At 40.9% G+C, this 27,646-nt stretch overlaps 4 protein-coding genes and 1 pseudogene across 4 annotated transcripts in view; all 5 read left to right on the forward strand.

Annotated features, from left to right (window-relative positions):
* The first annotated feature begins 1,487 nt into the window (after positions 1-1,487).
* LOC116041795 lies at positions 1,488-3,217 on the forward strand (annotated as a pseudogene).
* A 1,007-nt stretch (positions 3,218-4,224) lies between these two features.
* On the forward strand, positions 4,225-17,062 carry LOC116041803 (tripartite motif-containing protein 16-like). The gene is made up of 3 exons (XM_031287859.1): positions 4,225-4,237; positions 5,400-5,403; positions 15,364-17,062. The coding sequence occupies exon 3, from the start codon at positions 15,391-15,393 to the stop codon at positions 17,059-17,061; it is 1,671 nt and encodes a 556-aa protein (XP_031143719.1). The 5' UTR covers positions 4,225-4,237; positions 5,400-5,403; positions 15,364-15,390; the 3' UTR covers position 17,062.
* LOC116041811 (tripartite motif-containing protein 16-like) lies at positions 8,971-27,371 on the forward strand. Its single transcript, XM_031287865.2, has 2 exons — positions 8,971-10,904; positions 27,215-27,371. The coding sequence occupies exon 1, from the start codon at positions 9,053-9,055 to the stop codon at positions 10,718-10,720; it is 1,668 nt and encodes a 555-aa protein (XP_031143725.1). The 5' UTR covers positions 8,971-9,052; the 3' UTR covers positions 10,721-10,904; positions 27,215-27,371.
* The window catches only part of LOC116041771 (tripartite motif-containing protein 16-like), a 95,087-nt gene continuing 78,390 nt past the window's right edge, over positions 10,950-27,646 (forward strand). Inside the window, exons 1-2 of the mRNA XM_031287802.1 lie at positions 10,950-10,983; positions 27,239-27,284. The gene's annotated coding sequence lies outside the window, so the exon portion shown is untranslated. The remainder of the gene's footprint in view (positions 10,984-27,238; positions 27,285-27,646) is intronic.
* The window catches only part of LOC116041796 (tripartite motif-containing protein 16-like), a 74,034-nt gene continuing 66,830 nt past the window's right edge, over positions 20,443-27,646 (forward strand). Inside the window, exon 1 of the mRNA XM_031287853.2 lies at positions 20,443-20,511. The gene's annotated coding sequence lies outside the window, so the exon portion shown is untranslated. The remainder of the gene's footprint in view (positions 20,512-27,646) is intronic.

A 27,646-nucleotide genomic window follows, 5' to 3' on the forward strand; every position in this document is an offset into this window, starting at 1 on the left:
TAAAATTCTATTATTTTGCATTTCAGAACTGTTTTTAAGTACATATTAACAATGGAAAGCAATTCTTACCAGTGTATCTTAATTGGGAATCAAATTAATGCTTTAATGCTACTTTATGAACTTGACTTTAAGATTTGTAATTGTTTATTATTTATTTACTGTAAACAAAAGAAATGTGTGAATCTGTCCTTTTCTTACTTGGTACTTGAATTCCTACAAGTACCTTACCTAACTGAGATGTACCACTAACACTTTGCTTATACAGTACAAACAAAATGGTCCAAAAACCAGATGCCACAGCAGGACATTTGTAACCTTTACGTTTTTCTAATAAGAAATGTAACAATTCTCCTGGACAGAAAAGGGGGTGGACAATGTCCCAAATGACAAAAACATATGTATGCTGATATACAGAGTCAATATAGTGTGCAGTAGCCTAACTTCTAAATAATTTTGATTACTCACTGACGTCCAGTGATCACCGGTTAATGAGACAGCGTTTGCACTCTGCATCAGTTCCTGTTGGACTGCTTTGTCCGTGTCACACAGGCTGTGTATCCGTGAAACTACTGTCTCCCTCAACAACTTTTTAAAAGTTAACTTTCCGTTCAGAATCGTATTTGCATCCATTTCTGCGTCTCGCGCTCGCCATCCACTCAAAACGTAACGTTAGTCTACTACTCTTTGGCCGACTCGCAAAGCCCAAACAAGTGCAGGCGTGCCTGTTGTTTTGTTTCCGGTCTAGCTAGATCCGGTGTGGTGTTTTAGTTTTTCTAACGTTACTAGTTGTTGCAACAGCATGTAAAAAAAACTACAAAGTTTGCTTGGCTTTGCTTGGTCAAGTTTATCAGGAGAGTCTTATGTGTTGCTGGATAAGATAACTTTAATGTGTTAAACACACTCTCCTTACACCACCGCTGCAGAGAAATGATTAAAATATGTTTGATCTTTGGCAGAGTCCCCCTCACACAGAAGGCCAACCAGCATCACATCATCAGCATACTGTAGGAAGTTAAAGTGACAGTGTTGGAGATTAAACTCAGTGGTTTACAGAGAAAATAACAAAGGGGATAAAATGGCATCTCATTATGCCTCGGTTCAGAGTCTTATCTCTGACACCTTTTACACACATTCTAGGATTGTGAGATTATTATACAGCAATTTAAGGGTTTTATGACATTTAGGTTTGATAACTTTCAGTTCATTTTAAACCAGTAAAAGGAACATTTAAGAGACTTTGAGTAAGAGTCAGAGACATATGGAGACATCAACAAAACCTGAGGAGCCAAGAAGTATTTTACAACTAGAAATGTCATGTTTTCTGATGTAGAGGACGTTTTAACTGATGTGTCATTTAAAATGAGGAAACAAAGTCCAAACTCAAGGTGCCACTCCTCATCCTGGAAGGAATCAAAGCTTGATAACCAATACAATACAACAATAAAGCTGAACCTTGAACCTGGATCCCTTGATAAGACAGTCACACATACCGTAAGTCACAGTTAGACAGTCATCACTGAGAGGTGAAATGGCGCAGAAAGGAGTTCAGCTGGACCGGGAAACCTTCTCTTGTTCCATCTGTCTGGATCTACTGAAGGATCCGGTGACTACTCCCTGTGGACACAGCTACTGCATGAACTGTATTAAAAGCCACTGGGATGAAGAGGATCGTAAGTACAGCTACAGCTGTCCTCAGTGCAGACAGAGCTTCACACCGAGGCCTGTCCTGCTGAAAAACACCATGTTAGCAGTTTTAGTGGAGGAGCTGAAGAAGACTGGACTCCAAGCTGCTCCTGCTGATCACTGGAGCTGAAGATGTGGCCTGTGATGTCTGCACTGGGAGAAAACTCAAAGCACACAAGTCCTGTCTGCAATGTCTGGTTTCTTTCTGTGATAAACACCTTCAGCCTCATTACGATGTAGCTCAGTTAAAGAAACACAAGCTGGTGGAGCCGTCCAAGAAGCTCCAGGAGAACGTCTGCTCTCTTCATGATGAGGTGATGAAGATGTTCTGTCGTACTGATCAGCAGCTTATCTGTTATCTCTGCTCTGTGGAGGAACATAAAGGCCATGACACAGTCTCAGCTGCAGCAGAGAGAGCTGAGAGGCAGAGAGAGCTCGAGGGGAGTCGACAAAACATCCAGCAGAGAATCCAGGACAGAGAGAAAGATGTGAAGCTGCTTCAACAGCAGGCGGAGGCCATCAATCTCTCTGCTGATAAAGCAGTGGAGGACAGCGAGAAGATCTTCACTGAGCTGATCCGTCTCCTGGAGAAAAGCAGCTCTGATGTGAAGCAGCAGGTCAGATCCCAGCAGAAAAGTGAAGTGAGTCGAGTCAAAGAGCTTCAGGAGAAGCTGGAGCAGGAGATCACTGAGCTGAAGAGGAAAGACGCTGAGCTGAAGAAGCTCTCACACACAGAGGATCACAACCAGTTTCTACACAACTACCCCTCACTGTCACCACTCAGCCAATCTACATCCAGCATCCATATCCCTCCTCTGAGCTGCTTTGAGGACGTGACAGCAGCGGCCGTGTCAGAAGTCAGAGATAAACTACAGGACGTTCTGAGAGAGAAGTGGACAAACGTCTCACTGACAGGGACTGAAGTGGACGTTTTACTGCCACAACCAGAGCCCAAGACCAGAGCTGGATTCTTAAAATATTCACATGAAAACACACTGGATCCAAACACAGTAAACACATGGCTGTTATTATCTGAAGGGAACAGGAAAGCAACAATAATGAAAAAACATCAGTCTTATTCTAGTCACCCAGACAGATTCACTAACAGTTGTCAGGTCCTGAGTAGAGAGAGTCTGACTGGACGTTGTTACTGGGAGGTGGAGAGGAGAGGGAGAGGAGGAGTTTATGTAGCAGTCGCATACAAGAATATCAACAGAGCAGGGGGGTCGCATGAATGTAGATTTGGACTAAATGACAAATCTTGGGCGTTATATTGTAACAACAACAATTATACATTTTGTTACAACAATGTCCAAACTCCTGTCTCAGGTCCTGAGTCCTCCAGAGTAGGAGTGTACCTGGATCACAGTGCAGGTATTCTGTCCTTCTACAGCATGTCTGAAACCATGACTCTCCTCCACAGAGTCCAGACCACATTCACTCAGCCGCTCTATGCTGGACTAAGGTTTCATCTTTGGGTTTATGGTTGTTATGAAGCCTCTGCTGAGTTGTGTAAACTGAAATAGACAGAACTCATTTACGATTTTACGACATTGACGTTTTTGTTGCTTTTTCATGTTTTTTGTCAGTTTTTCGACATTTCTTTTTTTGTTGCCTTTATCACCATTTTAGATGTGTTGAGACATTTTTGGCACTTTCTTTAAAAAAAAAATTTGCTTCTGTCGACATTTTACTCATAAAGAAATCTAGATTTACATTTATTTGTTTGGCGGACCAAATGTTGTTATCATAATCATAATCAATAACTCATTCTTCTCTTTTACATAGCTGAGATTCTGGTTCCAACAAAGTGATTGTGTGGATGACGTGAATGTGTTCATGAAATCATTGAACAAGAGTCTTTGAACAGACTTTACTGATGGGATGTGTGAACAAACTAAAGATTTACATGATGAATAAACTAACATTAACAAAGTATTTTCTTCCTGTCTTCATTCCAGGGTTTCATACAAAGCTGACGGAGAAAATGTGAAACTGATATGAGAGTATAACTGAGGCACTTTTCCTCCTGAAACACCACAAAGTACAGTGTTTATGTTTAGAGTCAGTCAGTCTCTGTCCTTTCAACTTTCCTCACTAAAACTGCTCCGTCACAGAGAAATGAGCAGAGTTTTCTATCACTTGTTGCTTTTTACAGCCAACATTTCCTCTCTGCACTGAGTCAATAAATATTACACAGACTTAAAGGTCCCGACACACATAAGACAACAGATGATGCGTTTTTTTTTAGTTTTTTTTTATTAATTTATTTGACAGGGACAGTGTACATTAATTAGCATTTCTGCAAATGCACCAGAATTAGCCAAAAGGCTATTTTTCATCCGTTGTCCCTGGACAGATCTTAAAATTGTCTACCTAAAATAACACATTAAAAAGATTACAGTGAACAATGCAAATATAAAAAGCAGTAAAATAGATATATCTCCTCATATCATGTTGATAAATACAAGTTTACCAACATACAGACATTATGTTAATAAATAAAAAATTAAAAAAAATTAAAATTATACACATTAACACCACAGAGACACAAGTGGTAACAGGTTGGGTTGAGTGAAGATACATATTCTTATTAGTGCTGACATGTTTGATGTGATATGAGCCAGATTTTTAGATGTTTTTTAAACAGAGTGTATGTGGTAAGTTCTCTGATGTTCTGAGGGACAGAGTTCCACTCCTGCGCTGCTACGACTGAAAAGGCACTCTGACTAAAAGCACTTTTCCGTAACGGAACAACACAGTCTCCTCGGGCCGACCCTCGTGTTACTCTCAGTGTGGTGTTTCTGATGTTTACAAACTGACTGAGTGGGGGAGAAGACAGACCATGGATGATTTTGTAAAACAGACATAGGTTTGAATACTTAATGACATTTTCCCAACTTAAGAACTTATGCTTTTGTAAAATGGCACAATGATGATACCTAAATGTTTTTTTATCCACAATTTTGATTGTCTGTTTATAAAGTGACTCTAAAGATTTTAGTGTTGTTTTATTTGCCTGTGACCAGGTTGTAAGACAGTAAGTGATATGAGACAGTACCATACTGTACATGAACATTTTTGCTGCCTGAAGTGACAAGTTAGATCTTATGAACCGGAAATTTGCGATATTGAATTTGACTCTGTTGCAGACCTTTTTTATCTGTGATTTAAAAGTTAGTTTAGAGTCTAGTATGATGCCTAAGTATTTGAACTCTGACACAACTTTTATTTTTCCCCCTGTCACATAAATATCTGCCTGATTATTTGCAGTGTTTGATTTCGAAAAGAACATTGAAACTGTTTTATTTACATTAAGTTTTAAGCAGGATTGATTTAGCCATTCAGAGACATGGGCCATAGACTGTGTGAGTTTTTCAGCAACTTGTTTTATGTTTTTACCATGGGTATAAATGACTGTGTCGTCTGCGTACATCTGAATATGGACGTCTGGACAAACAGAAGGGAGGTCGTTTATATAAAGTGAGAATAGCAGTGGCCCCAAAATAGAGCCTTGAGGAACCCCCGTGGACATTGCGAGGGGCGGTGAGTGGTAATCACTGATCCTGACTGACTGAGAGCGATTCGATAGATATGACTCTATCCATTTTATTGCATCTGCGGAGAAATTAAATTTACTTGTAGATGGTGTAGATGATTCTTTACATTTGGTTACAACTATTTCCACATTGTTGTATCACACTTCAAGAAGTCAGAGACGTTTTAACGTTTAGCCTCAAATCTCACATTCCCAAATACTATTTACAACCTGAGAGCTGAAACTCTTCTCTCCCATGTTTCCCATGAGACCTGAATGCAGCATCAGTGTTACAGGGTGTGACTCCTGTGAACAAACTGACACAGTGTTATATTATATCTGTTTAAATATCTCTTTACTGATGTTGTGTGAAGTTTGGACATGTCTTCCTGCAGTGAACATCCCAGCAGGTTAACAAGTGAAATGTGTAACCTGATGCAGGACACAAGAGGGCTCCATCATCCTGCTAACCAGGGATGTAGTGGAGGTTAAAGCTCCTCAGCTCACTTTGTCTGCAGCTTTTAGTTAACAACATGTTTTCAGGCTGATAGAAACCTTTTATAATAAACATGCAGTGTGCATTGGACTTGTGGAGGTTTCTTACTGCTAGACTGCTTGAATCTAGGCTCAGTACTTTCTTTAAATAGGCTTCTCTGCTTCACTGTTACTGTATCTGCTGTGTGAGGCAGGGATGCCATCAGGCTTATTTTAGGGGGGTGATTAGTGATGATGATGATTAGATTCATCACTTACTACGTTGAATCAATCTTCCTTCACCATTCATCTATCTGTGTGTAGTGTGTCTGATTTATTTCTATTTAACCAACTGTCAACTAGTGGAAAAGGCAGAGTTTTAGAGGGAGGCTAACGAGCGCCCGTGTGCACGGTAACATTATGAGGACGAGCGACATAGAGAGTGACTGAAGAGAGAGAGAGCGCCGATCGACATTAACCCAAAAGCAGTGAATCGGAGAAATAAAATGTTTTTGCCGATTTATCACTCAAAATGCAGCTGTAGCAAGCAGCTCACAATCACTAACGTTATCCTCATTCATATTTAAAAACAACAAATTATATATCCATCTACAAAAAAGCTGTTAATGGCTATGAGGATGATACACCGTCTGGGGGTGGCAGTAGCTCAGGGTTGGGAACCGGAGGGTCACCATATCAAGTCCCCATATGGACCAAAGTACGGTGTGGACTGGTAGCTGGAGAGATGCCAGCTCACCTACTGGGCACTGCCAAGGTTCCCCAAAGGTGCCCTTGAGCAAGGCACCGTACCCCAAACGCGCAGGGCGCCAGTCCAGCAGTCGTCGCCCACTCACTCTAACATTTCTCCATTGGTGCAAGAATAGGACCTGAGCATGTGTGTATTTTCAGGCCTGTGTGTAGTGTGTATAACAACAGAGTTTTAATTGTAATATCCCCACTGGGGATTAATAATAATAAAAAAGGTATAAAGTATAAGTATAAAGTATGAAGTAAGTCTTGTCTCATTTGTGTAAACTGGCAGCTTTCAGAACGCTGCAGATCGCTGCGTTGCAAGAAGCTGCAGGTTTCATCTCATCCAGAATCTTTGGTCTGAACTTGCTACTGCACACACAGTGAGTGACACACAGTGAAATTGTAAGTTGTTTTTAATGACCTGCTTAACTTTAGCTACGTTTACTTGAGGTAAAGGAAATGGGATATTTTAGTTGGCTATGGAAAACAATAGTCTAGCTAGAGTGAAAGAGTGAAAAACAAGGACTAACCGGTATTTTAAGCTCTCTATTCTTTGCCATTAATACAGCCTGCTATCTCTATAGTATTAAAAACAATATCAGTCTCCACAGAATGTTGTCACTGAAAACTCAATGTCATAGTGTCCCTGTTAATGCTATTGTACCGGTATACCCTTCAGTTCACTGACCAGATGGGCATTGGAAGATATTTTAGGAGAGAGAGAGAGATGCAGGAGAGTGGCAGGGCAGATGATTCTGATTGAGGTCAGTAGTGGTCTACAGGTCTAAGGAAACGTGGGCCGTTTGGTTTTCTTCTAACAGGCATTTGTTGCCAGGTAAAGGCACCAATGCTGAACTAAATTATTTCATATTTATTATATATGCTATATTCTTTTTTTTTTTTTAATTCTTTTTTTGTATATATATTCTGACCAATTTACATTTCTGCATTCATTTGCTGTAATAAATTAAACAAAAATGTAGATGTTGCCTAACTGTAGGCTAGGCTATACATGAGCATATATACCCACAGATACATACATTAAAATATAATACATTGAAAGTAATAACACATACATAGGCTCCATGCATACATAGGCCTACACATAGCAATCGTTACTCCAAATCTTTTATTCCTTCCACCATCAGATTAATAAATTCAGACAATGGCCACTTTAAATAAGATCCTTATCAACAGCTTATATGATAAATTATGCAACAATGCCTATTTATTCTTTTCTATGTACTGATATTTGTCTGTTTTACTGATTTGTGCTTGATGTGACATTTTAGATGTTAACATGACACTACAGGGCAGTATCAGTAATTACTGTAATTACATAGCATTATTTGGACTTGCAACTTATCTAATAGAGAGAGGAATTAGATTTGGTATTACTTTATCACACATTTACACGAGCAGACAGATAACATTTAAGTCATAGCCTACAGAAGAACTCAGCAGGAGCACAGTCTGGCCTAAGTTAACCCCCCATGCAGCTTTGGTGTGTCTAAAACATAACCCTACAGTGATTTTTGTTCAACAGAGGACAAATGGCTGTCTCTTTTTACTTGCTAACATCTCGGCTTCTTCACTGGTTGTTGAAATAAGTAACAAAAGATGCGAGTGCAAAGATTTTACATACCCTGGGGGCTAAGCCCCCCCCCCTGTCTTTCAATCCTAGTGACGTCCCTGGTCTGACGTTAACTTGACTGCTCTGTTTGATCTGTTTTTCATACCTAGGATTGTGTGAGCTAGGATTTAGTTTCACTCAGGTGTTTGAGAGAGATAAGAACCAGTTAGAGTTAAGGTCCCTTTATATTTGACTCTGATTCTATCAAGGGCTGTTTGAATTATAGTCAACACTATAAAGTTTGATTAACTTAATAACAGGACAACTCAGTATTAAGTAAACTGGGGAGCCGTCTCCAAACCCTCTGATTCTAAGAAGAGTTTACCTCCTAAAAGCTGAAGTCAGCAGAGTTTTTAAATGAGAAATGAGCTCTGTTGTCAACAAGAGTTGCTGTGTTCCTTATCACATACTTTTTCTTTTTAATTTAAGTACAAACTACGTACTGTTGCCTGCAGTACAGTCTGCAGACAGTCGGGACATCAAACTCTGTGATAACATCGCAGCTTGAACTTTGAGCCTCTTGCTCAGATATGCAGCACAGAGGATTGTGGGTCAGAAAAGCATGCTGGCTTGCATACTGCAAAATGCAACCGGATGCATCAGGACACATATTTGGCATTGTGCTTTTGACATACTATGTATTGGGATATACTATATATTTTCTGTCATACTAATGTTAGTATGGGCATTGCAACACACCCAGTATCTCTCTCAGAGCGCTCCTCTTCCAGGAATGAACAAAGTTTGATAACCCCTCCCTCCTCTTCCTGCTCCCAAACACAGCCAGCTCCACTCTGTGCCCATATTTCCTTGTTCCTTCCCTTTCAGAGCTACAGTTTGCAGATGGGTGTAACCAACATGCTGGGGAAGTACAACAGCGTATCACTGCTGTTTTTAGATCAGAGCTCAGACTAGTCTCACTTCTCAGGAAGTGAGACTCAGACAGTTGTTGTCACTGAGCGAGAGGTGAAATGGCGCAGAAAGGAGTTCAGCTGGACCGGGAAACCTTCTCTTGTTCCATCTGTCTGGATCTACTGAAGGATCCGGTGACTACTCCCTGTGGACACAGCTACTGCATGAACTGTATTAAAAGCTTCTGGGATGAAGAGGATTGTAAGTACATCTACAGCTGCCCTCAGTGCAGGCAGAGCTTCACACCGAGGCCTGTCCTGCTGAAAAGCACCATGTTAGTAGATTTAGTGGAGGAGCTGAAGAAGACTGGACTCCAAGCTGCTCCTGCTGATCACTGCTATGCTGGAGCTGAAGATGTGGCCTGTGATGTCTGCACCGGGAGAAAACTCAAAGCACACAAGTCCTGTCTGCAATGTCTGGCTTCTTTTTGTGAGAAACACCTTCAGCCTCATTATGAATCAGCTCCATTAAAGAAACACAAGCTGGTGGAGCCGTCCAAGAAGCTCCAGGAGAACGTCTGCTCTCTTCATGATGAGGTGATGAAGATGTTCTGTCGTACTGATCAGCAGCTTATCTGTTATCTCTGCTCTGTGGACGAACATAAAGGCCACGACACAGTCTCAGCTGCAGCAGAGAGAGCTGAGAGGCAGAGAGAGCTCGAGGGGAGTCGACAAAACATCCAACAGAGAATCCAGGACAGAGAGAAAGATGTGAAGCTGCTTCAACAGCGGGCGGAGGCCATCAATCTCTCTGCTGATAAAGCAGTGGAGGACAGCGAGAAGATCTTCACTGAGCTGATCCGTCTCCTGGAGAAAAGAAGCTCTGATGTGAAGCAGCAGGTCAGATCCCGGCAGAAAAGAGAAGTGAGTCGAGTCAAAGAGCTTCAGGAGAAGCTGGAGCAGGAGATCACTGAGCTGAAGAGGAAAGACGCTGAGCTGAAGAAGCTCTCACACACAGAGGATCACAACCAGTTTCTACACAACTACCCCTCACTGTCACCACTCAGCCAATCTACATCCAGCATCCATATCCGTCCACTGAGCTGCTTTGAGGACGTGACAGCAGCCGTGTCAGAAGTCAGAGATAAACTACAGGACGTTCTGAGAGAGAAGAGGACAAACGTCTCACTGACAGCGACTGAAATGGACGTTTTACGGCCACAACCAAAGCCCAAGACCAGAGCTGTATTCTTAAAATATTCACGTGAAATCACACTGGATCCAAACACAGCAAACACATGGCTGTTATTATCTGAGGGGAACAGGAAAGCAACATTAATGAGACAAAAACAGTTTCATTCTAGTCACCCAGACAGATTCACTGACTGGTCTCAGGTCCTGAGTAGAGAGAGTCTGACTGGACGTTGTTACTGGGAGGTGAAGAGGAGAGGGAGAGGAGTTTATGTAGCAGTTGCATACAAGAATATCAGCAGAGCAGGGGGGTCGGATGAATGTATATTTGGACGAAATGACAAATCTTGGGCATTAGATTGGATCAACAACAGTTATACATTTTGTTACAACAAAGTCCAAACTCCCGTCTCAGGTCCTGAGTCCTCCAGAGTAGGAGTGTACCTGGATCACAGTGCAGGTATTCTGTCCTTCTACAGCGTCTCTGAAACCATGACTCTCCTCCACAGAGTCCAGACCACATTCACTCAGCCACTCTATGCTGGACTAATGTTTTATTATATTGGAGACTCTGCTGAGTTGTGTAAACTGAAATAGACAGAAGTCATTTAAGGGTTAAATTCTGTGTTTTAACTCTTCGACTTATTTAGTCTCCATGTTTGTTGCTTATAGCTAATTGTTGTGACATTCTATTTTTTTCTACATTTTTTGTCAGTGTTTGACGTTTTTCATGTGTTTACACGTTTTTGTTGCTTTTTATAATTTTTTTGCTTTTATTAACATTTTGTGTCACTTTTATCGACATTTATTTGTTCTGATGAAAAACATTGGGGGAGCCCCAGAAGCTCTCAATGTGCTCAGTTGAGATGTATTATTTTACCTTTGTTTTTCGACATTACTTTTTTTGTTGCCTTTATCACCGTTTTAGATTCTTTGAGACGTTTTTGGTGCTTTCTTCAAAAAATGTTTTGCTTCTGTCGACATTTTACTCGTAAAGAAATCTAGATTTACATTTTATTTGTTTGGCGGACCAAATGTTATCATAATCATAATCAATAACTCATTCTTCTCTTTTACATAGCTGAGATTCTGGTTCAAACAAAGTGATTGTGTGGATGAAGTGAATGTGTTGATGAAATCATTGAACAAGAGTCTTTGAACAGACTTTACTGATGGGATGTGTGAACAAACTAAAGATTTACATGATGAATAAACTAACATTAACAAAGTATTTTCTTCCTGTCTTCATTCCAGGGTTTCATACAAAGCTGAGGGAGAAAATGTGAAACTGATATGAGAGTATAACTGAGGCACTTTTCCTCCTGAAACACCACAAAGTACAGTGTTCATGTTTAGAGTCAGTCAGTCTGTCCTTTCAACTTTCCTCATTAAAACTGCTCCGTCACAGAGAAATGAGCAGAGTTTTCTATCACTTGTTGCTTTTTACAGCCAACATTTCCTCTCTGCACTGAGTCAATAAATATTACACAGACTTAAAGGTCCCGACACACATAAGACAACAGATGATGTGTAGATGATTCTTTACATTTGGTTACAAGTATTTCCACATTGTTTTATCACACTTCAAGAAGTCCGAGACGTTTTAACGTTTAGCCTCAAATCTCACATTCCCAAATACTATTTACAACCTGAGAGCTGAAACTCTTCTCTCCCATGTTTCCCATGAGACCTGAATGCAGCATCAGTGTTACAGGGTGTGACTCCTGTGAACAAACTGACACAGTGTTATATCTGTTTAAATATCTCTTTACTGATGTTGTGTGAAGTTCGGACATGTCTTCCTGCAGTGAACATCCCAGCAGGTTAACAAGTGAAATGTGTAACCTGATGCAGGACACAAGAGGGCTCCATCATCCTGCTAACCAGGGATGTAGTGGAGGTTAACGCTCCTCAGCTCACTTTGTCTGCAGCTTTTAGTTAACAACATGTTTTCAGGCTGATAGAAACCTTTTATAATAAACATGCAGTGTGCATTGGACTTGTGGAGGTTTCTTACTGCTAGACTGCTTGAATCTAGGATGAGTACTTTCTTTAAATAGGCTTCTCTGCTTCACTGTTACTGTATCTGCTGTCTGAGGCAGGGACGTCATCAGGCTTATTTTAGGGGGGTGAAGCTACCCTATAATCATAAGAAAAATAATGATTTGATTCATCACTTACTACGTTGAATCAATCTTCCTTCACCATTCATCTATCTGTGTGTAGTGTGTCTGATTTATTTCTATTTAACCAACTGTCAACTAGTGGAAAAGGCAGAGTTTTAGAGGGAGGCTAACGAGCGCCCGTGTGCACGGTAACATTATGAGGACGAGCGACATAGAGAGTGACTGAAGAGAGAGAGAGCGCCGATCGACATTAACCCAAAAGCAGTGAATCGGAGAAATAAAATGTTTTTGCCGATTTATCACTCAAAATGCAGCGGTGCCAAGCAGCTCACAATCACTAACGTTATCCTCATTCATATTTAAAAACAACAAATTATATATCCATCTACAAAAAAGCTGTGAATGGCTATGAGGATGATACACCGTCTGGGGGTGGCAGTAGCTCAGGGTTGGGAACCGGAGGGTCACCATATCAAGTCCCCATACGGACCAAAGTACGGAGTGTGGACTGGTAGCTGGAGAGATGCCAGCTCACCTACTGGGCACTGCCAAGGTTCCCCAAAGGTGCCCTTGAGCAAGGCACTGTACCCCCCCCCCACCCCCAAACGCTCAGGGCGCCAGTCCAGCAGTCGTCGCCCACTCACTCTAACATTTCTCCATTGGTGCAAGAATAGGACCTGAGCATGTGTGTATTTTCAGGCCTGTGTGTAGTGTGTATAACAACAGAGTTTTAATTGTAATGTCCCCACTGGGGATTAATAATAATAAAAAAGGTATAAAGTATAAGTATAAAGTATGAATTAAGTCTTGTCTCATTTGTGTAAACTGGCAGCTTTCAGAATGCTGCAGATCGCTGCGTTGCAAGAAGCTGCAGGTTTCATCTCGTCCAGAATCTTTGGTCTGAACTTGCTACTGCACACACAGTGAGTGACACACACAGTGAAATTGTAAGTTGATTTTAATGACCTGCTTAACTTTAGCTACGTTTACTTGAGGTAAAGGAAATGGGATATTTTAGTTGGCTATGGAAAACAATAGTCTAGCTAGAGTGAAAGAGTGAAAAACAAGGACTAACCGGTATTTTAAGCTCTCTATTCTTTGCCATTAATACAGCCTGCTATCTCTATAGTATTAAAAACAATATCAGTCTCCACAGAATGTTGTCACTGAAAACTCAATGTCATAGTGTCCCTGTTAATGCTATTGTACCGGTATACCCTTCAGTTCACTGACCAGATGGGCATTGGAAGATATTTTAGGAGAGAGAGAGAGATGCAGGAGAGTGGCAGGGCAGATGATTCTGATTGAGGTCAGTAGTGGTCTACAGGTCTAAGGAAACGTGGGCCGTTTGGTTTTCTTCTAACAGGCATTTGTTGCCAGGTAAAGGCACCAATGCTGAACTAAATTATTTCATATTTATTATATATGCTATATTCTTTTTTTTTTATTCTTTTTTGTATATATATTCTGACCAAGTTACATTTCTGCATTCATTTGCTGTAATAAATTAAACAAAAATGTAGATGTTGCCTAACTGTAGGCTAGGCTATACATGAGCATATATACCCACAGATACATACATTAAAATATAATACATTGAAAGTAATAACACATTCATAGGCTCCATGCATACATAGGCCTACACATAGCAATCGTTACTCCAAATCTTTTATTCCTTCCACCATCAGATTAATAAATTCAGACAATGGCCACTTTAAATAAGATCCTTATCAACAGCTTATATGATAAATTATGCAACAATGCCTATTTATTCTTTTCTATGTACTGATATTTGTCTGTTTTACTGATTTGTGCTTGATGTGACATTTTAGATGTTAACATGACACTACAGGGCAGTATCAGTAATTACTGTAATTAAATAGCATTATTTGGACTTGCAACTTATCTAATAGAGAGAGGAATTAGATTTGGTATTACTTTATCACACATTTACACGAGCAGACAGATAACATTTAAGTCATAGCCTACAGAAGAACTCAGCAGGAGCACAGTCTGGCCTAAGTTAACCCCCCATGCAGCTTTGGTGTGTCTAAAACATAACCCTACAGTGATTTTTGTTCAACAGAGGACAAATGGCTGTCTCTTTTTACTTGCTAACATCTCGGCTTCTTCACTGGTTGTTGAAATAAGTAACAAAAGATGCGAGTGCAAAGATTTTACATACCCTGGGGGCTAAGCCCCCCCCCTGTCTTTCAATCCTAGTGACGTCCCTGGTCTGACGTTAACTTGACTGCTCTGTTTGATCTGTTTTTCTTACCTAGGATTGTGTGAGCTAGGATTTAGTTTCACTCAGGTGTTTGAGAGAGATAAGAACCAGTTAGAGTTAAGGTCCCTTTATATTTGACTCTGATTCTATCAAGGGCTGTTTGAATTATAGTCAACACTATAAAGTTTGATTAACTTAATAACAGGACAACTCAGTATTAAGTAAACTGGGGAGCCGTCTCCAAACCCTCTGATTCTAAGAAGAGTTTACCTCCTAAAAGATGAAGTCAGCAGAATTTTTAAATGAGAAATGAGCTCTGTTGTCAACAAGAGTTGCTGTGTTCCTTATCACATACTTTTTCTTTTTAATTTAAGTACAAACTACCTACTGTTGCCTGCAGTACAGTCTGCAGACAGTCGGGACATCAAACTCTGTGATAACATTACAGCTTGAACTTTGAGCCTCTTGCTCAGATATGCAGCACAGAGGATTGTGGGTCAGAAAAGCATGCTGGCTTGCATACTGCAAAATGCAACCGGATGCATCAGGACACATATTTGGCATTGTGCTTTTGACATACTATGTATTGGGATATACTATATATTTTCGGGCATACTAATGTTAGTATGGGCATTGCAACACAGCCAGTATCTCTCTCAGAGCGCTCCTCTTCCAGGAATGAACAAAGCTTGATAACCCCTCCCTCCTCTTCCTGCTCCCAAACACAGCCAGCTCCACTCTGTGCACATATTTCCTTGTTCCTTCCCTTTCAGAGCTACAGTTTGCAGATGGGTGTAACCAACATGCTGGGGAAGTACAACAGCGTATCACTGCTGTTTTTAGATCAGAGCTCAGACTAGTTTCCCCTCTCAGGAAGTGAGACTCAGAGTCGTTGTCACTGAGTGAGAGGTGAAATGGCGCAGAAAGGAGTTCAGCTGGACCGGGAAACTTTCTCTTGTTCCATCTGTCTGGATCTACTGAAGGATCCGGTGACTACTCCCTGTGGACACAGCTACTGCATGTACTGTATTAAAAGCCACTGGGATGTAGAGGATCGTAAGTACAGATACAGCTGTCCTCAGTGCAGGAAGACGTTCACACCGAGGCCTGTCCTGCTGAAAAGCACCATGTTAGCAGATCTAGTGGAGGAATTGAAGAAGACTGGACTCCAAGCTGCTCCTGCTGATCACTGCTATGCTGGAGCTGAAGATGTGGCCTGTGATGTCTGCACCGGGAGAAAACTCAAAGCACACAAGTCCTGTCTGCAATGTCTGGCTTCTTTCTGTGAGAAACACCTTCAGCCTCATTATGAATCAGCTCCATTAAAGAAACACAAGCTGGTGGAGCCGTCCAAGAAGCTCCAGGAGAACGTCTGCTCTCGTCATGATGAGGTGATGAAGATGTTCTGTCGTACTGATCAGCAGCTTATCTGTTATCTCTGCTCTGTGGAGGAACATAAAGGCCACGACACAGTCTCAGCTGCAGCAGAGAGAGCTGAGAGGCAGAGAGAGCTCGAGGGGAGTCGACAAAACATCCAGCAGAGAATCCAGGACAGAGAGAAAGATGTGAAGCTGCTTCAACAGCAGGCGGAGGCCATCAATCTCTCTGCTGATAAAGCAGTGGAGGACAGCGAGAAGATCTTCACTGAGCTGATCCGTCTCCTGGAGAAAAGAAGCTCTGATGTGAAGCAGCAGGTCAGATCCCAGCAGAAAAGAGAAGTGAGTCGAGTCAAAGAGCTTCAGGAGAAGCTGGAGCAGGAGATCACTGAGCTGAAGAGGAAAGACGCTGAGCTGAAGAAGCTCTCACACACAGAGGATCACAACCAGTTTCTACACAACTACCCCTCACTGTCACCACTCAGCCAATCTACATCCAGCATCCATATCCGTCCTCTGAGCTGCTTTGAGGACGTGACAGCAGCGGTGTCAGAAGTCAGAGATAAACTACAGGACGTTCTGAGAGAGAAGAGGACAAACGTCTCACTGACAGGGACTGAAGTGGACGTTTCACGGCCACAACCAAAGCCCAAGACCAGAGCTGTATTCTTAAAATATTCAGGTGAAATCACACTGGATCCAAACACAGTAAACACATGGCTGTTATTATCTGAGGGGAACAGGAAAGCAACAGTAATGAGACAAAAACAGTCTTATTCTAGTCACCCAGACAGATTCACTGACTGGCCTCAGGTCCTGAGTAGAGAGAGTCTGACTGGACGTTGTTACTGGGAGGTGAAGAGGAGAGGGAGAGGAGTTTATGTAGCAGTCGCATACAAGAATATCAGCAGAGCAGGGGGGTCGGATGAATGTATATTTGGACGAAATGACAAATCTTGGGCGTTAGATTGGATCAACAACAGTTATACATTTTGGTCCAACAAAGTCCAAACTCGCGTCTCAGGTCCTGAGTCCTCCAGAGTAGGAGTGTACCTGGATCACAGTGCAGGTATTCTGTCCTTCTACAGCATCTCTGAAACCATGACTCTCCTCCACAGAGTCCAGACCACATTCACTCAGCCGCTCTATGCTGGACTTTGGGTTTATGGTTGGTATGGAGACTCTGCTGAGTTGTGTAAACTGAAATAGACAGAAGTCATTTTAAGGGTTAAATTCTGTGTTTTAATTCTTCGATTTATTTAGTCTCCATGTTTGTTGCTTATAGCTAATTGTTGTGACATTCTATTTTTTTCTACGTTTTTTGTCAGTGTTTGACGTTTTTCATGTGTTTACACGTTTTTGTTGCTTTTTATAATTTTTTTGCTTTTATTAACATTTTGTGTCACTTTTTTCGACATTAATTTTTTTTCATGAAAAACATTCGGGGAGCCCCAGAAACTCTCAATGTGCTCAGTTGAGATCTATTATTTTACCTTTGATTGTTGAAACAGGACAATATGTTAAAAAAGATCTTTACCGAGATGATCTGTAGATATTAGCTGTTGTTTGTTATTCATGTATTTCTCCACGTTATGTATCTGCGGGACAGGAAGATGTCTGTTAAATAGCGGTGTCTTGTAATCCCATGTGGGGCGGGCCAAATGTTTGACGTGACCCAGAAATCAAATCAAACTAAAAGTGTATTTAGTTTCTCTTCCACTGCATGGCTCTGAAGAGAGAAAGCACCAGACCTCCTTTATCCTACACACTTTTTTTCAGTGGCGGCTGGTGATAATTACTTTTGGGGGGGCGCTTTTTTTTTGGTGAAGGAGGGGGTGGGGGCAAATAAATACATAGCAGTACTTTGAAACTGGGCAAAACAACCAGCACTACTTTATTTAAACAACTATGTATTTTGTATTTAAGAAGAGCAAGACAATATGATACAAGATTCAAGTTACAAACATAAGAAGATAGTGACTCTGACTGACTTTTTTTTAACTATATCCTCCCACCCACTACCAAAAAGCTGATGTGCGTAGTAGTGGATGTAGTGGGCATTTGGGTACACATCTTGTATTTTCCTCTGAACACCTGAAGTGGCACCCCTCATCATGCTGGCCCCATCATATGCCTGGCAGATGAGCTTACTTTACTGATCCTCAGGCAGGATAGTAGCAAGTCGCTCTTTTAGTGCTGTAGCAATGGACTCAGCTGTAGCTGACTGCAGAGGGATGAACTGAAAAAATTCTTTCCTGAACGTTATTTTTGTCGGCTCCACAAAATGTCAGTCTATTATCCTGGACAGTACGTGTTGATTCTTTGTCACCTCTTCGTTGTGCCAATCCTGTAGCCTTCATCTAGTTGTTCAGCAATGCTAACTCTGCCAAAAAAACGTGCTATTATCAAGATGTCTGCGACTACTTTCATGACATTTGCATTTTTCAGAGAGATGTTTCTCCTCACTGTTACCCCCATTGTTGTCCACAAAACCTCAGTGCTGACACTTTGAAATAAAAGACAGGGAAAGCAAAAAAAGGCATTGCTAACATCACATCCAGCCAGCCATCTCCGTTTGTAGCTCCGATGTAGCTTCACCCTCGGTCACTGGCCTCAGCCTGCTGCTGGATTTGTAAATCGGGTTGGTCTGCTCCGAAATCCTTTATCCTCTTTTTTTCTTCCAGCGAACATCTTGTGAAAGGTTTTTTTTGTAAATCAATGACAGAATTTGGTTTAACTGCTGCCATTTTCTCTATGAAATTGATATGGGTCACTGTGAGATTTCCATAGGTGATTTCTCAGCTTGCAAAGTTTTGGCGGAGTGACGGTATCGCCTGCGCGAGTAGTGTAAAGTTGAATGACAGGTGTCGAGAACCAATCAGATTGGATAAAATAACATGTATCCAATTCTTATTCGCCAGGGACGCAGCAACCTGCATCCAGAGGAGAATCTTTAAGAGACCAATTAGAGACCAGCTTCAGGTCACATGCTGGCTGAAAGTTTGAGGACTCACATAGACACCCATTTGGCTGTCATCCCTGCCCATGAAACCACAGGAAACATATTGAAACATAGAAAATATTTAACCGATTAAAGCCATTTTTTATTAAATGCTTACTACCAGCCAGCACATTGTATGAGTAAACTATTTTATTTTATTTTTTATTTTTATTTTATTTTTATATCATTTTTGTATACATTTATATTTCTGGAATTTTTATGGGGGCGGCGCCCCAGCGCCCTCTATTTAGAAGCCGCCACTGCTTTGTTCTCTTTGTGGACATTTGTAAAGAAATCTAGATTTAGATTTATTTGTTCGGCGGACCAAACGTTGTTATCATAATCATAATCAATAATTAATTCTTCTCTTTTACACAGCTGATATTCTGGTTCAAACAAAGTGATTGTGTGGATGAAGTGAATGTGTTGATGAAATCATAGAACAAGAGTCTTTGAACAGACTTTACTGATGGGATGTGTGAACAAACTGAAGCTTTACATGATGAATAAACTAACATCAACAAAGTATTTTCTTCCTGTCTTCATTCCAGGGTTTTATACAAAGCTGACGGAGAAAATGTGAAACTGATATGAGAGTATAACTGAGGCACTTTTCCTCCTGAAACACCACAAAGTACAGTGTTCATGTTTAGAGTCAGTCAGTCTCTGTCCATTCAACTTTCCTCACTAAAACTGCTCCGTCACAGAGAAATGAGCAGAGTTTTCTATCACTTGTTCACAGCGTTTAACTAGTGTGTGTTAGAGCGTTTCAATAGTGTATATGAGAGTGTTTAAGTAGTGTGTTAAAATAATTATAATAGGGTGTATAAAAGTGTTTCAATAGTGTATATAAGGGCGTTTAAGTTGTATGTTAAACAAATTTTAAAGTGAGAGTGTTTCAATAGTGTAAAATCTATAGTGTTCTGGTTTCAGAATGATAAAGACAATTAAAGAACAATTAGATATTTCCATGGCAACTATCATGTGTTTGCCAAATGATGTACAGATGTTTAGTCATTCTATTATCTGAAATGTCTTGTAATGTAGTGCAAATAGCTCCAGCAAATGGGATAAAAATCTCCTTGGGAGAAATTGATTTAGAGTGAGCCCCGGATGTTTACAACATCTGGCTCAGATTCAGATTAGTTTAAAGTAAAACATGTTAAACATGAGGAAACAAACTTTGGTACCCCAAAAGTTCAGAGGATCAGTAATTTATCAGTAAAAGGTGTTTGTTTGACTAAAAACAGGCTGCGGTCCAGTGTAAACATACTTAAAGTTGTCGTCAGGGTGGAGGATAAATACTAATAAATCATGGTTTTAAAGTATATATTTTTCTTTAATTATGTCTGTAAATGTACGACTCTTTGCCCAAAGTGGTAATGACTGCAAAACCCTGTTTTTATGATCAGCAGATGAGCGCTGAGTCATCTGGAGAAACACACCTGAGGGAGACGTGCAGAGAGATTGCACAGTGTCGTTTCCCAGCACAGAAGGAAAAGGACAAAGTTACGTAACGCTGCGAGACGTAAACGCACATGATCCTTTAACATGTAACAGCTTGCAGGGGGAAGTACATAAAAGGTCGGACAGGTGTGTCTGCAGGTTCACAGCTGTGCTGGGAGGGTTTGATCTGCAGAGACAGAGACACACAGAGACACAGAGAGACACACAAAGACACACAGAGACAAAGACAAACAGAGACACACAGAGACAGAGACACACAAAGACAGAGACACAGAGACAGACAACGCCTGTCAGAGACACAAAGAGACAGAGACACGATGCCTGTCCCCTCCTGAGAGACTACAAGAACCTCTTATACCTCTTATCGGACCACTTAATCCTCAAAAAAACCCTAAAACATCCTAACGAACCTTTAGGGGCTACTAAAGACCTTTAGAATAACATGTGTCTACTAAAACCTCCTAAAAATACTATAAGGAAGACTTATTGCATGTCTTATAATGTCTTATCACTTAAAGTTTGGTCGACATAAAACCCTAAAAAAGTCAGCTGAAGACTTCCTTAGCCATCATAGAAAAAAGCAAGAAAAAGTGGAATAAAGCATCAGCAAAAGTGACAATAATTTCAGAAAAAGCGACTAAAACGAGGTGGGCCGAAATTTATTGTAAACCCAAATTGATTTGGGCGGCAGGCCTCAGCTGGCTGCTGTTACTTTACTTTAGATATTGAGCAGTAGTTTATGGTTTATTTTGACGTGACGGTGGTCAATACGTTCTCAGTAACAGTTAGCAGTCAGTGCACAAGGTAGGCTAACAATTCCTCTTGCTTCAGACCATTTATTACCATATAGCCTGCAATTAATAGTCTTTAGCCAGGCATTTAGCAAAGTTTACCTAGCATAATGTAATTTGAGAACGCATATTTTGGCGTTTGCAATGCATAATAAACCCATGACCATCTTTAGGATTGTCATTCAGTAGAATTCAGCAGAATGTAGGCTACAGTCTCTCGCACAAATTAGGTGAGGTGTCAGATGTGCAGTGGGACAGAAAATGGCTCTTGATAATGTGAAGTCTGACTTTTAGTGTTACTGCTACAGCTAGCTTAGCATTTATGTCTGGATGCAAAGGCATGGACGACATCTGCCGGTGAAACATAAAAATGTTTTGTAGTAGATAAAGTGCTCTCGTAACCATATTTAAGTTGTATTCAATAAAAAGGTAAAATAATGTTTAAGATTCAGAAATGTAGTCTTGTGTAAGGTGTATCATTTTGCTTTTATTCCTAGGTAAGATATAAATACAAAATGTCATTAAAGCTGCAAGCAGTGATGGACGGGCCCTCGCTCCTCTGCGCGGGTCGGGGTTACCGGCGGTCGCCGCTCCTTGCGACCGTGCATTTGCGCGGCACTCAGACACCGCAAATCGTCACCAATGAAAAGGGAACTCCATGCTGAGTTCAATGATACCTCACACAATATGCTACGTCATATAGTTTATTAGCTGTTAAAGGGGGCGTGGCTAAAGCATGGGGGTCGGGGCAAACCTTTACCAATAAAAAAGGAAGTCTCTGCTGAGTTCATTGATACCTCACATAAGACTCTACCATAAACGGGTCACCATGTATGAAAGGGGGCGTGGCTAAGCACAGAGGGGCGGGCCAAACAATCACCAATGAATAAGGAACTCTCTGCTGAGTTCACTGATACCTCACACAATGGTCAACCTTAAATCGTTCAAATGTTATGAAAGGGGGCGTGGCTTAAGCATAGGGGGCGGGCCAAACCATCACCAATGAAGAAGGAACTCTCTGCTGATTTCATTGATACCTCACACAATGGTCAACCTTAAATCGTTCAAATGTTATGAAAGGGGGTGTGGCTTAAGCATAGGGGGCGGGCCAAACATCACCAATGAAAAAGCAACTCTCTGCTGAGTTCAATGACACCTCACACAAGACCCTACCTTAAACGGTTCAAATGTTATGAAAGGGGGCGTGGCTTAAGCATAGGGGGCGGGCCAAACGATCACCAATGAAGAAGGAACTCTCTGCTGAGTTCAATGACACCTCACACAAGACTCTACCTTAAACGGTACAAATGTTATGAAAGGGGGCGTGGCCTGAGTAAGTGGGCGTGGTTATATTATAGGGACCGGCTCATTATCACATGTAGACCACACATTCTAAGTTTCATGTAAATCGGATGATGTTTGTCATATAAGGCGCATTTCCTGTTGCCAGCGGGGGGCGCTATGACCAAAAGTCAAATATGGCCTGTAGGTGTCCTCAGGCCTGGACCCTTGTCAATCTTGAGAATTTTCGGGCAGATACGACAACGTACACTCAAGTTACAACAATTTATTTATTCATCGCTCAACACTCAAAATGGCCACGCCACGCCCACACCGTCAGACGAAAAGTTTTTCTTTTAATAACTTTTCATCTTTAAGGTGTTGGGATGATAGAGACCAAGTTTGAAGTACATCGGGTGAAATCTCTAGGAGGAGTTCGTTAAAGTATAGCACCTTGACTTTTAGGCCTACTTCCTGTTGCCACTAGGGGGCGCTATGACTTTAAGTAAATATCGGCCTTTATTTGTCCTCAGGGTTGGACTCTTGTGAATCCTGAAAAGTTTCGAGCCAATCGGACAATGTACACTCGAGTTACACCCACTTCCTGTTTCGGCGGCGAAACGCAGAAAATGGCCGCCCTGCCACGGCCACGCCCTATGACGAAAAGTTTTTCTTTTAACAACTTTTCATCTTTAATGTCTTAAGATGGCTCAGACCGAATTTGAAGTTGATCAGATGAAATCTCTAGGAGGAGTTCGTTAAAGTACGACATGTGGAAATGGCCAAAATCGCACTAATTTCGAACTTTGAAATCAAAATGGCGGACTTCCTGTTGGGCTTAGGGTATGGTTCCAATGACGTTTTTTGTACATCTTGACATGATACATATGTGTACCAAGTTTCGTGAGTCTACGTTAAACGCACTGCAGGGGCTCAATTTTTTTAACATTGTAGGGGGCGCTAGCGAGCCATTTTTGAAAATTTTCACCAGACTTGATGCGACCGCCAAATTTGGTGAGTTTTTGAATATGTTAAGCCCCTCAAAAAGCCAATTCATTTGCCGGGAAAATAATAATAATTCCTTCAGTTTCAATAGGGCCTTCGCCGCTGTCGGCGCTCGGGCCCTAATTATGAATGATATGAAGCAAACATATTAGATTAGATTTATCAAATAGTTGATAAATAATGCCCACTTTCAGTTATAATGTTTATAATTGTTTTCGGTATAAGAATTTTTGTTTGAATATTTTGTCTCTTTCTATACTGATCCTTTTTCTTCGTATTTCTAAATTAATGCAGGGTCAATAATAATAATAATAATAATAAACTTTATTGCAGACACAGGTCCATATAACATCATACAGTATAAATAGTATAAAAAAGGAGACACAAGAATACATAAAAATTGCATTCAATGCGGAGATACGTACAAGGAGGAGCACGTGGCCAAGAGGAAGATACAGACGACGAGCAACCATCTACAAGCAGTTAAGGCACACATCAACCCCAGCAGGCCAGCAGGTCTGTAGACTCCACAACAGTACCAAGCCCTGATCAACCACCCTCAACCAGCAGTTTAGGGACAGATACACAGCAAAAATCTTTGGTTTATTTTGATATTATGCACTTCTCAATACATGATTGTGTGTGTTTTAGCTGTTCTACATAGTGTGTTTACAAAGTAAAGTAAAACTGTGTGACTTTTCTGCTTCTAAATCTTTGCTTAATTGAAGAGGAATGCTTACTTGTATACTTCTGCTTTTAAGTTTGTATTTATGGATGATTATTTAATTTCTATTAAGATTTTGCACATACTTGTGTGTATGTATGTTTTGGCTGTTTTGTGTACTGTGTTTACAAAGTTGATTTTCCTTTTTCGTTTTATTGTTCTTCAGTGTTACATTGTGATGCTGCTATTGCGTTATTGGTATTGAGTTTTATGTTTGGTAATAAAAGCGGCACTGTTTCTGTTTCTGAAATGTAGGGGAGTAGAAGTAGAAAGTGGCATGAAAAGAAAAGACTCAAGTACCTCAACATTTTGGACTGAAGTACAGTACTGGAGTAAATGTACTTAGTTACATTCCACCACTGCTACCTTGCACACATTTATCACCTTTGTGTGGGAAGCGAGGCGATGAAATTCACTCGAGACAAAGGAGAAACCCTGAGCCAGACTGTGAAACATTTCAAAGTATTTTTGATGTTTCTGAGCCGTTGTTTTAGGGATTACAGCGTCTGTCGCTCAGTTGGTGCTGACTGAAATATCTCTCAAACTATTGGATGGATGAAATCTTTTTCAGATATCCAGACCAATGATTTGGCTCCATCTGCTGGTCGCCGTCATAACAAATAACATCGGTGGAGTGTGATTACTACACGGTGGAGAGGAACTACGGACATTTACTCCAGTACTGGAGGTAAGTATCATTCTGAGGTACTTGTATTTTACTTAAGTATAAGTCATTTTATTCAGATGGTAAAAATCTGTAAATGCATCCGTCTCAAAGATATTATTAAATATAAATGTAGGCATTAATTAAGTGATGACATTTCCATTTCTGGTGCAGGTTAACAACATGTTTTCAGGCTGATAGAAACCTTAGGACTGCTAGACTGCTTGAATCTAGGCTGAGTATTTTCTTTAAAGGGATATTTCACTGTTGGAAAGATGAATATATCTTTAAATTGGGTCACTTATGTAGTAGAATTGTGACATTTGTTTAGAAATTGGTGGCTTCTAGGCTGAGAAAAGCCAGAAAATGTGTTTTTGGCTCATGTGGATGAAAGACACCAAATCACAGAATGCACTTGCTTTGCTGCTTTAGAGTACACTCCCAAGCCAAACCTATCGTTTACAGACAGACAGACAGTGATCCGGTCAACTTAACTGAAGTGTGTTTTATTGTCATTTCAACCATATACACGAAACAACGTTTAACCATGGCTCAAGTGGTGATACACTTTTAAAATATATAAAAAACGACATTATATAAAAACAACATACAAAACACATTTAGTGCACACACATTATACGCTCCGTAAAGTTCAGCTAACGCATACTAGCATTAGCGCTTGGTGGGCTGTAAACACAGAGTATAAACACAGCCGTAAATGTGCGTGGAATGTAGAATGGTCGGCATTTAACAGTCACAAACTCCACCAGCAGTTAGCCGTTAGTTGGATACAAGCACCAGTCCGTGATAACACAGCCCACCTCCACTAGGTGACAGACAGGCCTGGTAGCTGGATAGTCCGGTACACTGTTGTTCAGCCATGTTTCCACAACAACAAAAACACATCAGTCTCGTTGGGAGTTTCGTTGAAGTTTTATTGGGACTTTAGCTTATTCACCGTAACCCCCATAGTTAGATAAGTCGATGCATACCCTTCTCATCTCCGTGCGTGCTGTAACTCTGTCTGACGCCCCCAGTGCTAGCTTAGCCTAGAAAAGATCCTGCAGGTAACTAGTTCCATCTAGCCTACTGCTCTCAATAAGTGACAAAATAACGCCAACATGTTCCTATTTGCATGTTGTGATTTGTAGAGTCACAGCATGTACAAATAACAAGGTCACATGAGACACAGCCATCTTCTAACCGCATACAAACTGGGAACTAAATTCTCAGAAAGACAAAGCACTGCTACTTCTGCTACTTGTACATGTTGGCGTTATTTTGTCACTTATTGAGAGCAGTAGGCTAGATGGAGCCGGTTACCTCCAGGATCTGTGCTAAGCTAGGCTAGCGGTGGGGGCGTCAGACAGAGTTACACCACGCACGGAGATGAGAAGGGTATGTATGGACTTATCTAACTCTGGGGGTTACGGTGAATGAGCTAAAGTCCCAATAAGTTGGCGTGTTCCTTTAATCTCCGGCTCCGTCTCACTCCCGTTGATTTCTATGCTCTATCCATACCGAACACGTTACCGACAATGAAATTGACTCCTGTACTGCAGGAATTACATGACCCAAGGGAGTCCTGAAAAATTGTCACCCTCTATTTCACACCAGTTGCATGGCATGTCCGTTTTTATTTCGGCTCCCATGTTAATAGGTTAGAGCTTGCACACTGCCTGCGTGACACGCACGTCTCAGGCACAGCTCGAGCTGCGCCGAAAACGCGTGCATGCTAGAAATAGGACCGACTGCTATTTTTCACGCGACACAAGCGTGTAGGATATACCCTACCTTGTCTTTTTGTTTGTGGGCGGCAAAATGCAGGCTCACTTTACTCCAAATGTATAATTTGTGTATATATTTGGTTATGAGGATGCATGTGGATTGGGGAGGGTGGGGAGTGGGTAGAAGACGTTTGTGTAGGTAATGTATATTGTGTTGTATATTTGTGTATTTGTGTACATGGCAGCACTGTTGTGCTATTTACAATTGTATAGAAAACGTGTGAAAATAAAATTTACAAAAAAAAGAAAGTCTCTAGGTTTTGACATAAATGCAGATATAAATGTAATTTAAAACGATTTTATTATTTTTATTTTTTGAAAACACCACGCAGCCGCCACGCAACAAAAACACCACGCTCACGCCACGCACCCAGTGTGCAGGAGGCCTAACTCTGATTGTTGTGACATTCTATGTCTTCGATGTTTTTGTCAGTGTTTCCGACGTTTTTCACGTGTTTACATGTTTTTGTTGCTTTTTCTTATTTTTTTGCCTTTATCAAAAAACAATTTCACTTTCTTCCACATTTATTTGCTTTTCTAAACATTTTTGTAAATTTATTTGACATTTTTTTTGCTTGTATTGACGTTTCAGAAGTGATGAGATGTTTTTGTTTGTTGAGAAAACCATTCGGGGAGCCCCAGAAGCTCTCAATGTGCTCAGTTGAGATCTGTTATTTTACCTGCAGAGGGAAGTCCATATACGGTCGGACAGGTGTGTCTGCAGGTGCACAGCTGTGCTGGGAGGGGTTGACCTGCAGAGACAGAGACACACAGAGACAGAGACAAACAGAGACAGAGACACATGTAATGGACACACAAAATGTAAAAAAACAAACAAACAAAAAAAAAAAAATCTTTTTTCGACGAGAAGATAACCAATGTTAGTTGCAGCCCTGCACCCAACTAATGTGTGCATTTAAATTCCATTAAAGAAATAACTGTTTGTTGTTGTGTTGACATTTAAACGCTGTCTTTAGAACAGAAGCTCCTGACATCATCAAACCTTCTAGAACTATTGTCTGAATTTCTGGGTGAAATGTTTCTGGTAGCGGATGGACAGACGACCGCCCTCGA

The sequence above is a fragment of the Sander lucioperca genome, chromosome 14 (genome assembly GCF_008315115.2).
Source record: "Sander lucioperca isolate FBNREF2018 chromosome 14, SLUC_FBN_1.2, whole genome shotgun sequence".
Classification (NCBI taxonomy): domain Eukaryota; kingdom Metazoa; phylum Chordata; class Actinopteri; order Perciformes; family Percidae; genus Sander; species Sander lucioperca.

Excerpts from the sequence above, each read along its gene's own strand:
- LOC116041811 (XM_031287865.2), top strand. The coding sequence starts at position 9,053 with ATGGCGCAGAAAGGAGTTCAGCTGGACCGGGAAACCTTCTCTTGTTCC.
- LOC116041803 (XM_031287859.1), top strand. The coding sequence starts at position 15,391 with ATGGCGCAGAAAGGAGTTCAGCTGGACCGGGAAACTTTCTCTTGTTCC.